Below are 13713 nucleotides of genomic sequence, written 5' to 3' on the forward strand. Positions count from 1 at the left end.
AGTAGACCTCAGAGAGCCGAGCACTGAGACCTGTATTCCCCACGAGTCTCAGAGTAGGATACAGGATCAGTTTGAGTGAGACTATATGGACAGGAGGCACCTGATCCTAGATCCGTACTCCTACTCTGAGATGCTTTTTGAATACGGCCCTTGGTGTTGAGTGCTGTAGCCTGGTCCCAGATCTGTTTGTGCTGTCTCGCCACCTCCTGTGGTCTTTGTGATAATAGGATTTGGCAAGACAACACGATCAGATCTGGTCCCAGGCTAGTAGTGTTGTAGTTTCGCCAACCCCAGTGGCCCTGCCTGGTCTCTGCCTGGTACATAAAGAGTGTTCCTTTAGTGCCTACCACCCAGTCATGTCATGTGGCACTATCATGGTATTTGGCTGTTGTGAGATCAGATTACACGTCCTGTCCAGTCCCCCCCAGTGCTTCTGCGATGATGTTGCATGCTGGTTAATCCTCCCCAACTGCAGTCATCTTTATCTATCGTTCTGTCTGACGCTCACTGCTGTGTGGCGCTCAGCCTCCTGTTGTTGCTGCTTTGGGATTTCTGTTCTGGGTTCAAGACCGTGAGAAACACATGAAACAACACACACACACTCAAGGACACACAACTATGACCTCTTGTCTATCTCTGATCGCAGCCACAAACCACACAAACCTCAGCCCAGACCACGAGAATATCCACTCCGTTATACAGTACCTGGAAACAATTAGACAAACAAACCAGCCAACCAACCATAGCCTTGCATTGTACACCATTGACTTTGGCCTTTCCTTCCTTCCTTCCTTCCTTCCTTCCTTCCTTCCTTCCTTCCTTCCTTCCTTCCTTCCTTCCTTCCTTCCTTCNTTCCTTCCTTCCTTCCTTCCTTCCTTCCTTCCTTCTCTCACTCACTCACTCACTCACTCACTCACTCACTCACTCACTCACTCACTTCGTCTTTAAACATCGTCCCTCTCTCTGGGTTCTACTGTAGCTCTGCACACAGGGACTATCTAGGCCTAGACTATAGAACTAGAATGAATGGAACAAACCCTCTGCTCTCACAATAGCATTTGGACTGATGAACTCATTGGTGCACGCAAAATGGCTAACCTGGAATTCTAATCATTCTAGTTCTGTGGCCTAGACTCTAGGCACAGTAGAAGATCATGACACAGGACAGAAGCGTGCATTTTTGTTTTGCCCTGCCGTGGACTCATGTGGAGTGCTCTTTTCGTGTCTCCTCTCTAGGTTTCTCCCCCAAGAGAATGCTTCTGTTGCCTGTCATGAAAATGCCTGCCTACCCCATCCCCCATTACTCCTTCTTTTAGCACAGGGACACCAAAACACCCCACTGTATTTTTTTTAGAAGGGAATCTGAGTCTTTTTGTTTTTTTCAACATATCGAGGGGGGGAACTGAACTAAAGGACTTCAGCATGATTTGTAAAAGAAGTTAATATTTTTTTTTTTTTACTGTTTCCAACTTTTACTGATTAAAAAAACCTGCAGGTTTAAGTTCTTAAAAAAAAGGAAAAACTTGAAGGATTTGTACTGTGAATTGTTACATCATTCTTTTGAGTCTAAATTACAGTACAGTGCTTTCGGAAAGTATTCAGACCCCTTGACTTTTCCCGCACTTTGACGTTACAGCCTTATTCTAAAATTGATTAAATATTTTTTTTCCTCATCAATCTACACACAATACAAAGTGAAAACAGGCTAGTAATTTTTTAAGCAAATGTTTTACAAAAATAAAACAGAAATACCTTATTTACATAAGTATTCAGACCCTTTGCTATGAGACTCGAAATTGAGCTCAGGCGCATCCTGTTTCCATTCATAATCCTTAAGATGTTTCTACAACTTGATTGGAGTACAACTGTGGTAAATTCAATTGATTGGACATGATTTGGAAAGGCACACACCTGTCTATATAAAGTCTCACAGTTGACAGTGCATGTCAGAGCAAAAACCAAGCCATGAGGTCGAAGGAATTCTCTATAGAGCTCCGAGACAGGATTGTGTCGAGACAAAGATCTGGGGAAAGGTACCAAAACATTTATGCAGCATTGAAGGGCCCCAAGAACACAGTGGCCTCCATCATTCTTAATCGATGAGGCGGGGGGGGGGGGAAATCCATTTTTGAATGAGCCTGTAAACGTAAACAAAATGTGGAAAAAGTCAAGGGGTCTGAATACTTCCCGAAGGCACTGTGCATCAGCCTGTTTTGTTATTTGTTCTTGTTCTTCTGTAGGAAGGATTTAGGCCCTGCAATTTGACATAGACGACACATTGTCTGTAAACCTGCGCTGTGTGAAGGATGAATAGGAGTAATAATGAAACTATTTTGTGGACAAATAAAACCTTTTATCTTCTACAACAAGCTGAGCACTGCCTGGTGTCGTAACTGAAACGAGGTACAGTAACAGTACAGTATAGTCTAATGACCCTACTGCACTGTAGCACCCTCTGTTTGGCTTACGTAGCGGCTAGAGAAGCTATTTGAAGCTATTTCCTGGTGTGAACAGGAAGTTGCATGGCCTTGACAGGAAACGGGAAATGCTGTTGTTATGAATAGGAAGTAGAGTGTAGTGTAGGGGAACGTGGTGGTGTACCAGAGGTTATACAGTAATAGTCCAGTTTGCAGAGCTAGTGGTACAGCAGCAATAGCAGTACATAACACTCATATTAGATGTTCTAATAAATAGAGGCTCAAACCCACTGCTGTCACTTCATTCCATTTCAATTCAGTCAATTCKGGGAGAATTTTCATTTCAGTTCAGTTTAAGTCCTGAACTTGCTGAATTGAAATGGAATTGACCTCGACCCCCGGTCATGCTTGCAGCGATGTGCTGATGGTATCACTTGTCTTGTCTGCGGTATATATGCACACGTACTGTACCCTGAGTCTGACCTCACGACCCTCACTCACTCATTGCACATTTGGTTCTCCCGACCCAACCCGTGACCTCCATCCACAGTTCTGCACAGCAATCTGATACGGCTGCTTAGTTGGCTGGTTCCCCCCCCCCCCCGAGTCCTAACGCATACACCTACAGCACAGCACACATGGAAACACAGAAACACAGCTGCACTCTGGAGAATCGAAAGCAGCAACATGGAGATTGTCTACCTAATTTTCCTGGTTCATTTCTGTGGTGGTTTGGTTTTATGTTATTATTGTTTTTACTGGTGAGTGTGACTCAGCAGTCCACTCAGTCCTCTCCCATGGGGCCAGCACAAAGCACAAGCTATCTCTGTCACAATGCTGCCATGGCCTGATTACCTTACCTTCCTGCTCTACTTAGCCTGATAGCTCACTGCACAACTATCCACATACTGTTCTGAACAGTGAGGTCCACGTTGGAATTCAGTGACCATATTATTAKTCTCTTTCATCTAGATTTTTACCCTAAAAGATATTTTCCGTTAAACCATAAAAGTTCTATTATATTTACTCCTAAATATATTTTATTTGGAGATATCTGGGTCAATCAGAGGTGGTTGTGTGTCTGTGCTGGCCCGTGGCTGAGAGGACGTGGTCACCATCGCCATCGAGAGAAAAGCCCTCTGGGATACCGTACACTTAGGACAGCCGTCTCCATGGTTACCGCTATGAGGCGCAGCCAGAGGTCCCAGTGTCCTGTCCCATGGTTGGTTGAGCAGGGGARACCTACCTCGGTGACAGCCAGGGGAAGCCCATAATGTGCCTGATCCCAAACCCTCTCCCTCCCTTTCCGATCCCACGGGCTCCCCCTCTCTCTTCGCGATGGCATTGTACTATACTCTCTCCAAAATCACAACATTTGATTTGATTTGTCAGAGTTATGTACTAACCACGTTTGTCTTAAAAAAAATAAAATAAAAAATAAACGTTAAAGTTTATACGTCTTATCACATATCTCTGCTGTCGTATCTGAAATAAATGAGCTTCAAAGTTTTCATTTTTGATTTTCAATAGTTTCCTTCTCCTTTCACATTTTGGTTGGATTGATTTTTGTCGGAAAGTGGTAACCATTGCAACTTATGTTGTTGATGTCTTTATTAACCTGATCCGCCGCAGCGCAATGAAAACCCCACGTACAGTACAGCCAGACAGAGCAGAGATAACAACCCACGGAGAGAGTGAGTCATGCTGCCTCTTACAGGGTCCCACGGTAACTATCTCTCTCTGCTCTTCTCCTCACTGTAGGTGGTCTTTTCATTGACAATCCTTTTTACCAGCCTCGGACCATCGCACCATTTATTATTCATTTGGGTCCTCAAGATCTCTTCTCTGACTTCTAGAACCATCAGGTTGTGTGGCTTCTAAACTGTCGTACCTACAGTCCCGCTAAGGAGCTTGACCTTTGACCCAGCAGGCTGTCTGTCCGTCTCCCACCGTACGGTACAGAGCCAGCGAGCGGTCAAACCGAACTCCTCTCACTCTGTTCTGTCTCCTCACAACCCAAATCAAAGGAAACAAACCTATAAAAAAAAAAGCAATACTTGATTTGACTTTTTTGACTCTCAGCTGCATCAAAACTGAAGGCTGAGTACCTTGGTCTTTTGGTCTCTTTCTTATATAGCAATACTACACCTGAACTTTTTGGCTTCAAGCTTACTTGAGATGATGACGTGAATGTTCAATCGAGTCTTACCCAAACACAGCATTGCAATATGTCATTTTCAATTGTATATTCACTGTGTGTATGTGTGGCTATACCATGGAATATATGCATATATGTGTATGGTATGTGTTTCTAGAGATATATATTACATGTGCTGAAACTATTTAGGGTGTACGCGTGTGTAAATATGATATACTTATTGTTGGTATAAATTATTTTAGAATTACAAAGTGAAATGTAAATTATAATCCCACAATATAGCTTTCGTCTTCTTCCAGTTTTATATACACTAAGCAATTTACTCTACTCTAGTACTAGGACAATGCAATATGAAACTTGTTTCTTAATTAACCTGTGCTAATAGACTAGCCTAGTGATGCTTCATTTTCTTTTACCCCGATGTCTTCTCATCTGAGCCTTTCTGGACATGCTCAAGTCTCTCTGGTCTAAGGCTCGCTAGCACAGCCCGGTCAGTCGAGAGTCGCTCGCTCACTCAACCTAGCAACCCTACCGCACCCTCTAACACACACACACTTCCTATGTGACAGCACACATTACTTTCCTGTTGACTTTCCGGGTCAGAAAGCACACTTCTCTACTCAGTGGAACATTTCGCATTGCTCCACTGCTAACAGGCGTACAACAGTGGAGGTCGCTGGGGGGGGGGCTCATAATAATGGCTGGAACGGCGCGAACGGAATGGCGTCAAACACATGGAAACCATGTGTTCGATGTATTTGATACCATTCCACTGATTCCTCTCCGGTCCTTACCCCGAGCCCGTCCTCCCCAATTAAGGGGGCCACCAACCTCCTGTGGCGTACACCCTGTACTGTACTGCTGTATCGGTACAGGGTGTACGCTATCCTTATAATAACCTGGGGGTCTGTTGGACAACTAGAGTATCTGAACACTGAAACCTCCTCACAGGACTACATTACTCAGAGGACCAGCCACAGTCCTCTCTCTCTCTCTGGCCTATAGCATAACGTGGGACCAAAAGCACAGTTCACAGTTTGTTAGCTTGTAGAGGTGGCGGGTGGCCCTGCGACTGCACCACCACCTGCTCGCCCTTCCCCCCCCCCACCTCATGCACACGTCAGTCGCCCCTCCGTTGCGCCACTGCTGCGCGGAGGGCTTAGTTCACGTTTGTACAACTGTTGTACAATGTGCGGGCAACCTCCTGAAAATGGTATTTTGTATCACAACCGATGTGTCATAAATATTATGCATCAGTTGCACGAAACCCCGAGCGTGAACTAAGTAGAGCATGCTACTCGGACAGTCCAACACACAGGGCTTACTGCGGCATCTGTCAACACAAGTCGCAGACCGACCAGCCTTGTCACCGTGGGACAGTCCAAGCACACATTAATAGCTACGTCTAATTAAATGGATAGTCCGACATTATACACATTATAGCTCTACTGCAGAAAGACGGACAGGACCCAGTCGTTTCATAACCCCCACTTGACCCTCTCTAGTATACCTATTTCTATACTATATAGTGTAATATACTACATATAGTATACAGTATGCTTTATCTAACTGATAAGGTGAAACCATAGTAAGATGTAGTTGATATTATATGAGTTTGTGTGCGGTTAAATTGGTGGTGGTAAAGTAAACTACAGTGCCTAGCAAGATTACCAACCCAGCATCAAGGCCATATTACCTGGTCTTGAATAAGTGGACATCCTATATCAGGATGAGCCACTACAACTGTCCTGTATCCAGATGGATGGATCACAAAGTACAGGATAAGATAAGGTAAATGAATGTTTTTTTTTTTTTTTTTTTTTAAAGCTTATTTATATGAAAGCTGCTAAAAATGTTAAATCAACCCCAAAATCAAAATTTTGCTAGGACATTCTGCAATATCACTTTTGTGTTTTTCAAATGGATGCACTAGGCTGATACAAACATATCCATAACCACATGATCTGACAACTGGCACAATACACAACCAAAAGGGAATGCACGGTTTTAAGGTGTGCTCACATGTGAACGTCCCAAAACATTGAAGCATAGCTTTATAGCACTGGTTGGTGGGTTAAGTCTTTTCACAAACACACACGGTACTCTATGTATTTATGTATGTGGCTTCAGTTGGTGAGAGCCTCTGATGTTTTGTCCTCATCACTTTTTGGGATGTTCAACACGACAGCCTTAAAAAAAAACAACCGCAGTCGGAAGGAAACGGCTGAATATTGCAGGAAGTACATGAAATGCTTTGATTCTTCTTCCTTGATCTTCATGGCAGTTTAATCTTCAGTGTTTTTGTCATTTTAAATGTTCTTTCTATTATTTTTTTTTTTTAATAATGTGGAAAAGCTATTGAGCCTCAGTGTAACTTTCAAGACGAATAACTTCTAGGATTTAAATCCTGTTGGGACCATACTTGTGAACTTTTTCTCAGTCTCAAAATGCACATCAGCCAATTAAAATGGTTGAGGTACACTGACTATACCAAACCTTAGGAACACCTTCCTAATATTGAGTTGCACAACTTCAGTTCGTCAGGGCATGGATTCTACAAGGTGTCGAAATTGTTCCACAGGGATGTTGGCCCCATGTTGACTCCAAAGCTTCCCACAGTTGTGTCATGTTGGCTGGATGTCCTTTGGGTGGTGGACCATTGTTGATACACACGGGAAACTGTTGAGCGTGAAAAACCCAGCAGTGTTGCAGTTCTTGACACAAATCTGGCACCTACTACCATACCCCGTTCAAAGGCACTTTAATCTTTTGTCTTGCTCATTCTCCCTGTGAATGGCACACATACACAATCCATGTCTCATATGTCTCAATGCTTAAAAATCCATCTTTAATCTGTCTCCTCCCCTTCACCTACACTGATTGAAGTGGATTTAACAAGTGACATCAATAAGGGATCATAGCTTTCACCTGGTCAGTCTATGTCATGGAAAGAGCAGGTGTTCTTAATGTTTTGTATACTCGGTGTAGTTGCAAGTGATCAAACACTACACATTAGCTGTTCCCATAACATAACCTAGCACATTTAGCCCTATTCTAACCTTGGCATGTGACAGTGATTACTTCCTGTAACAAATTCTGCGTCATACTATCAAAGATCTTAGACTTAATATCCACCAACCAATGGCATTTAAAAACATGTGTCAATTTGGCCACCAGAAGGATATTTTCAACCTCCAAATTCAAGGTTTACTTTTGTTCTGCTTGGTGTGTCTCAAGTGTAGAGTGCCAATTGCATGATGCACCCTTGACTAGGCTACTAGCGTTAGACAAACAGTCCAAAGAGCTGTTGGACTTGTCAAATAGCTGTCATCATTGCTGTTTGGGGACACACATTGCTAAAGCGGATGACTCTAAAATTACAGTGCACATTAACTGTCGGTTCGAAGCCCCGTTGCGTCAAACATTTTTGTTAAGGAAATCTATGTTCACTGCTGGTCCTCGATGCGCGATTCAAATAACGAAGTTGACGAAGTGGAAGATTATAATAATGCATATAAAATGTTGTACATGTAAATCCAGCCTACACGTCTATGTAATATAGTCTATAGTAGCAACGATTATTTATGTAGCAGTGTCAGTAGCCTGTGTGTCAGTCTGCAAGAGGGACTCCAACAAGAAGCTCCTCATTAAATGTATTCGTAATATAAATTGACAACGCGACGACTAATGTGAGATTCAAACCCTTGCAGCAATCTGCAACATTTACATAGAGCTATTTGACCAGTCACTCAAACACACATGATCTAGTTGCTTTGATTATCACAACATGCCGTTGGACTTCTGTTAAGGACGCTTTCGTGAACAAGTGTTGGGTCACGTCCAATCACGTCAACGATTTTAATTGGCTGATACGGAATTTGAACCGGTGTTATGATACTGACGCTTTTGTCGCCACAGACGGTTTGTTTACGTTTCTACCATTGTGGCTAGATGGAGTAGACCTACAATGGTCGAGTCGGGGACAACAGTTGTTGACAACTGTAGCATTGTAGTTAAACCTAACCCCTTTTCCTAACCTTAACTTCATTCTCCTAACCTGCAGCGTTAGTTATCCTAATAAACAAACCATCTGTGGCGACAAATCATCAGTATCACCACATCGGATATAATGACGGCTAGCTGTGCAGGTTAGCAGAGGATAAAGTCTGCCAGGTTATCTGATAAGAACAGCTAAAGTTGAGCGTTTGATCAATTGGCTGATGTGCAGTTTGAGACGGAGAAAAAGTTAACATTTTTTACTGATGTTCGCAAGTATGGCCCGGGTAAGTCTAACTGATATCATGGGTAAGTTGTTGTTGAGAGTTATACACATTTATTGAAGTAGAGAACATTTTAAAAGTCTGAACATCAAATAAAAGATAAAACTGAACTAAACTATCTCCACATTTACATTTTTCCGATTTTTGTTACTGTGGTTTATAATCTGTAGTTGTCAAACACACAATCCCCTTACAGATCTGAAGTGTTCAGGTGTACCTGTATTTGAAATCTTTCTGTGTTGGTATATCTTCGCCTGTAACTAGACCTTAAAGACCTTTCTCTTCAGGAAGTCTTTCTGTTGATAATTGTGCTCCTTGGGTGTCCTTGTCCCTTGTAGCATCACCTGTGTTCTTTGTCTAGTTGTGTCTCTTTTTACTTTCATTTTTTATTATAATGAAAAGCGCTTTACAAATGTAATTTGTTATTAACTAATCACTCCTATTGATTAGTCTTCTGGTACAAGTCTCTCATTGAGAATGTGTATAACAATAACCCATGCAGAGTAAGACTCAAACCAAAGCCTCACATGGAAATGGAAAAAACCCTGCAGGGATAGTCCATCCAAGAACCAATGGGATATTCCAATTGGTGTTCTTGGATGAGAGGGTTTAGTCCCATGACTGCCTGAACACCATATGATACAGGCATCACTTGTGGTGGTACTGCCAGGCTGGGCTGGCTTGGAGAGGCTCCCCTATCCCATCGCTCAGAGCAGCCAGCCAGCAGCAGAGCTGAGAGTCTTAATTAAAGTATATCTCTTATTTTTTGTTGTTGTACCTCAATCTTTGTTTTCTTACCTTTTGAGAATTCATGCGTTCGTCTTCTGAATTCAAATTCAGGCTACAGACGGAAAGCCTGTTGCCGGGGTGCAAATCTTTAAAACTACCCCTTCAATACAACATGCTCTCTCCAAGGGCTGTGTGTTGTGTTGAGACATGCTAAGGCCAGATGGCCCACATAAATAATAGGCTACTGGACATCATCCTTCACTGAGCGTTGGTTGGTTTTTAATTTCCCCCTGGAATCGTCCCAGGCTAATGATCCATGCCTCTGCTCCCTAAGGTGGTCCAGAGTGCAGAACACCCCACTGCTTATCAGGAGCATACACTGGGTTCAAATACTATTTGACATTTCAAATACTTAAACTGAGCTTAATTATTCTATTGCCCCCGGCGGGCTCAATCGCAAAAGTGCAAATCCAGCCCATCTGGCACTCCAGACAGGCTAAAGCAGACATTACAAATATCTAAAAGATTTCAAATAGTATTTGAACCCAGGTCTGGCTGGTAGTGTAGTGGAGAGAGCAGATTGCCTCACTTAGTGCTTCTCAATGGGCAGATTGCTGTATTTCCTATAATATATTAGATCTCGGCGATGAGAAGACCAGGCAGAATATATCATGGATTGAAATAATGACGATGCCTTTGAGTTCAGACACTAAGGAAAATGGTTAAGTGGTTTGTTGTTGATGAATAATGATTGTGTTCTTTTGAATTGTATATCGTTTGATTTGTGTGCTGGATGGTATCATATAACCTCGTCCCTACCGACTTCCCCTGAACTGTCCCTGATAGGTCCTCCTCCTTGACATAGGAAATGGGATACAACAAGCACAAAACCACATGAACAATATTCCACCGCATCCTACTCAGGGCCCACCGGAAACACACACACACGCCGGAGTTATTCCAGCCCACCTCAAAATACCCATCGTCATCATCGTCGTCACGCACACCCACAGTACAATAATAAAACACAAGCAAGACGGGGGTTCCTATGGGGCTCTACCACCCCAGCTCAACGATTGTATTTAGTACAAGCCACAAGCTGTTACTGAAGATATACTACAGGAACGGAGCCATTTGTTCCAGAGGAATGACTTCCACCCCCCCATAACCATGTACCTTGGTGCTTAACAATGGGCTGTAGCTGTGTATATAGTTATTTTGAGTTGTTTACATGTGGAAATCTTCTACAGCTCTAATGTTTTACTGAGAGAGAGAAGGGGACTTGTGTGTGAGACTGGGGACTCGATGAAATCCCTATCGCTGAAGTTCAGCGCTATAGCGCGATTGACATTTAAAGGGAACGTTCCCATGTTCGTGGAGACCGCTGCATATGCCGCCTCAATCGGAAATGACCTTTACATTTGAATCGCGCTATAGTGCTGAACTTGTATGATACGGATCGACTCGAGCCCTATGAACAATTGAAAAACTGGGAATTCAATTTGCGAGCCTGCAGCAGCTCTGAAATAGGAGTCGGATCTGGTTACGCCCAGCGAGAGCGAGGTTCGCAAAATTGTATTGCTGAACTGAGCGTTTTCTTCGCCTGTCTGTGCTCTAAGTAGCTGCAGCACATAGTTCAGGGTTAAGTCGGTCACATTACGGGAGGTGGTCTGTCACAAGTGGAACGCCGATCACTTGTTACAAGCTCGCTCTCGGGGATCTCAGCCCATCAATGTTGTCCAATATCCTGACTGTCGATCGGAGCTTTTTGGTTTTGAATGTACACCGTTGTTGTTGAGTAGAATGTATAACCATAGCAGAGCTACAGTACTTGCATTTTTTGTAGAGACACATATATAAACAGAATATATATGATAAACATGTATACATCTATAAATCTTTTTTTAAACTACTTGTGTGAGTTATTTGGGCACTTCCTGCCTGGTTTGTGTTTACATTTTTATTTATTATTCTCTTATTTCTGAAGTTTTTTGAGCCTTGGCGTCTTCTGAGTGATGGACTCCTCCCCTCATCTTTCTGTAAATAGAATCTTCCATTTAAGTTGTATTATTTTGACTACGGCGTTATATTTGTGCCAGTGAAATCAAGTAAAGGTTTTAGCGTTTTATTGGCACAAAAGTAACTCCGTAGAAAGCAGCCCAACTTGTCGGGAGTTGTGCCTCTCGCACTTTTTACGATCATGTGGCATCAAATCAATTATCAATTTGGATTATAAATTTACTATCAACAAGGTAATCTAATGCGAAGTGACGATTGTGCACAAACCTCTGAGCGAGCGGCGCTTCATTCGAAATGACGGGCAGTAGATGTTTTCTAGCTGTGGTATTAAATTATTAGTAGCAAAATCACCATGGTGATATGTACTTTGTCACTGTATTTGCCATAATTTATGCTTGACAAAATAATAAAAAGTACTGAATCTTCTTTAAAGTGTCAATCTCCTTTTCTATTACCATGAAGTCAATGCAGACTAAAAAAATGTATTTGCTGTGTGGTGTAGTATTTTAATATCCTTGTCTCTTTTCCCTCAGAAGCAGAGATGTATTATTTTACAGCTAATTTGATGGATGTCATGATAGTGGGGACTGAAAAGTATATTATAAGTGTATAAAAGGCTGAGTAGAGAGGGCTAGCTGGTCTTTTTAATCAGAAGTAGAGATTGAATCTTGTCTCAGGGTTAGTTTGATACAAGTAATAATAGTGGGGACTGAAGAAAAAGCGTGAAATACACAACATTAAGAACATCTGTTCTTTCCATGACAAACTGCCAGGTAGGTGAAAGCTATGATCCTTTATTGATGTCACTTGTTAAATCCACTTCAAATCAGTGTAGATGAGGGGGAGGAGACCAGTTAAAGAAGGATTTTTAAGGCTTGAGATAAACGGGGTATGATCGTCGGTGCTGTGCACATTGGTTTGTGTGTGTCAATAACTGCAAAGCTGCTGGGTTTTTCCACACTCAACAATGTCCTATGTGTTTCAAGAATGGTCCACTACCCAAAGCACATCCAGCCAACTTGACACAGCTGTGGGAAGCATTGGAGTCAGCATCACTGTGGAACGCTTTCGACACCTTACAGAGTCCATGCGCCGACGAATTGAGGCTGTTCTGAGGGCGAAAGGGGCTGCAACTCAATATTAAGGTGCTCCTAATGTTTTGTCCACTCAGTGTCTATAATCTCAGTGGTAGTTGAGCAAAACATCTTCAATTAAAAGACAAACGCGGCACACTGCTTCTCCTGCTACCAGGGGATTTCATTATAACAACATTTCTCAGAGTATGATAGTGGGGACCAATTTAAAGGTTGAATAATAAACTAGGGGGTAATTGAGCAAAACAGCTGTCAATCACGCGCAGAGCAGCATAGCTGCTGATTGAGTCAACTGTATTGGATGACATCTCTAATATCTCCCGTATTCAACATTAACGGAGACTGTAAACGATTACATGAACTGGGTTCAAATACTATTTGAAATCTTTCAAATACGTTTCGTGTTTGCTTTAGTTCGCTTAGAGTGCCAGATATGCAGGTGTTTGTACTCATCTATTTTATTAGTTCCATTGAACCAGGCACGCTTAATCAAGCCCAGCTACAGTATTTTAACTGGTTTTAAATTGGTGTGCTGTCCATGTTGAAATTAGTTTGTTAGCTGCTGCACTGGGGAGGCAAGAGACCATCAAAATACCTATACCTCCCTCTCCAGTATGGATGTACTGTGGGAGACCAGAGCCAAGTTGTTTAATAGAGACACCGTCTCTCCATCTGGGAAAGTAATCAGGATTAGTGGGAGGGTCTTGGTAGCAGCGCACACACACAGCAGCTCCATGACTGGGCCCAGGATGCTCCTATTTTAGATTCTGGAGACGACCAACTGGGCAATGACACCTCCCCCTGTGTCAGTGGAGTGGAGAAGGGGTTGGGGGTGGAGGGGTCTGCAACGAAGGGTGGGAATGAAGAGAGAGTGGGGGTCACTCTGAGGCCAAACCTGTGTGAACCCGTCTGGGTGCCCTGGTCCCTCTCGACTCCCAAATCACAGAGCGATGCTGCCTCAGTGCCTGCCTGCAACTTAACCCCATAAACATTCCGCCCATACTCTGCTGCCGGGT

General features: G+C 42.9%; 1 protein-coding gene across 1 annotated transcript in view; it reads left to right on the plus strand.

Annotated features, from left to right (window-relative positions):
• strbp (spermatid perinuclear RNA binding protein) overlaps window positions 1-2369 on the plus strand; it is a 138150-nt gene extending 135781 nt beyond the window's left edge. The window contains 1 exon segment of the mRNA XM_023986147.3: window positions 1237-2369. Coding sequence (XP_023841915.1) covers window positions 1237-1316 — 80 coding nt within the window. The 3' untranslated portion in view covers window positions 1317-2369.
• Window positions 2370-13713: the final 11344 nt, after the last annotated feature.

Source organism: Salvelinus sp. IW2-2015, linkage group LG4q.1:29, assembly GCF_002910315.2.
Source record: "Salvelinus sp. IW2-2015 linkage group LG4q.1:29, ASM291031v2, whole genome shotgun sequence".
Classification (NCBI taxonomy): Eukaryota; Metazoa; Chordata; class Actinopteri; order Salmoniformes; family Salmonidae; genus Salvelinus; species Salvelinus sp. IW2-2015.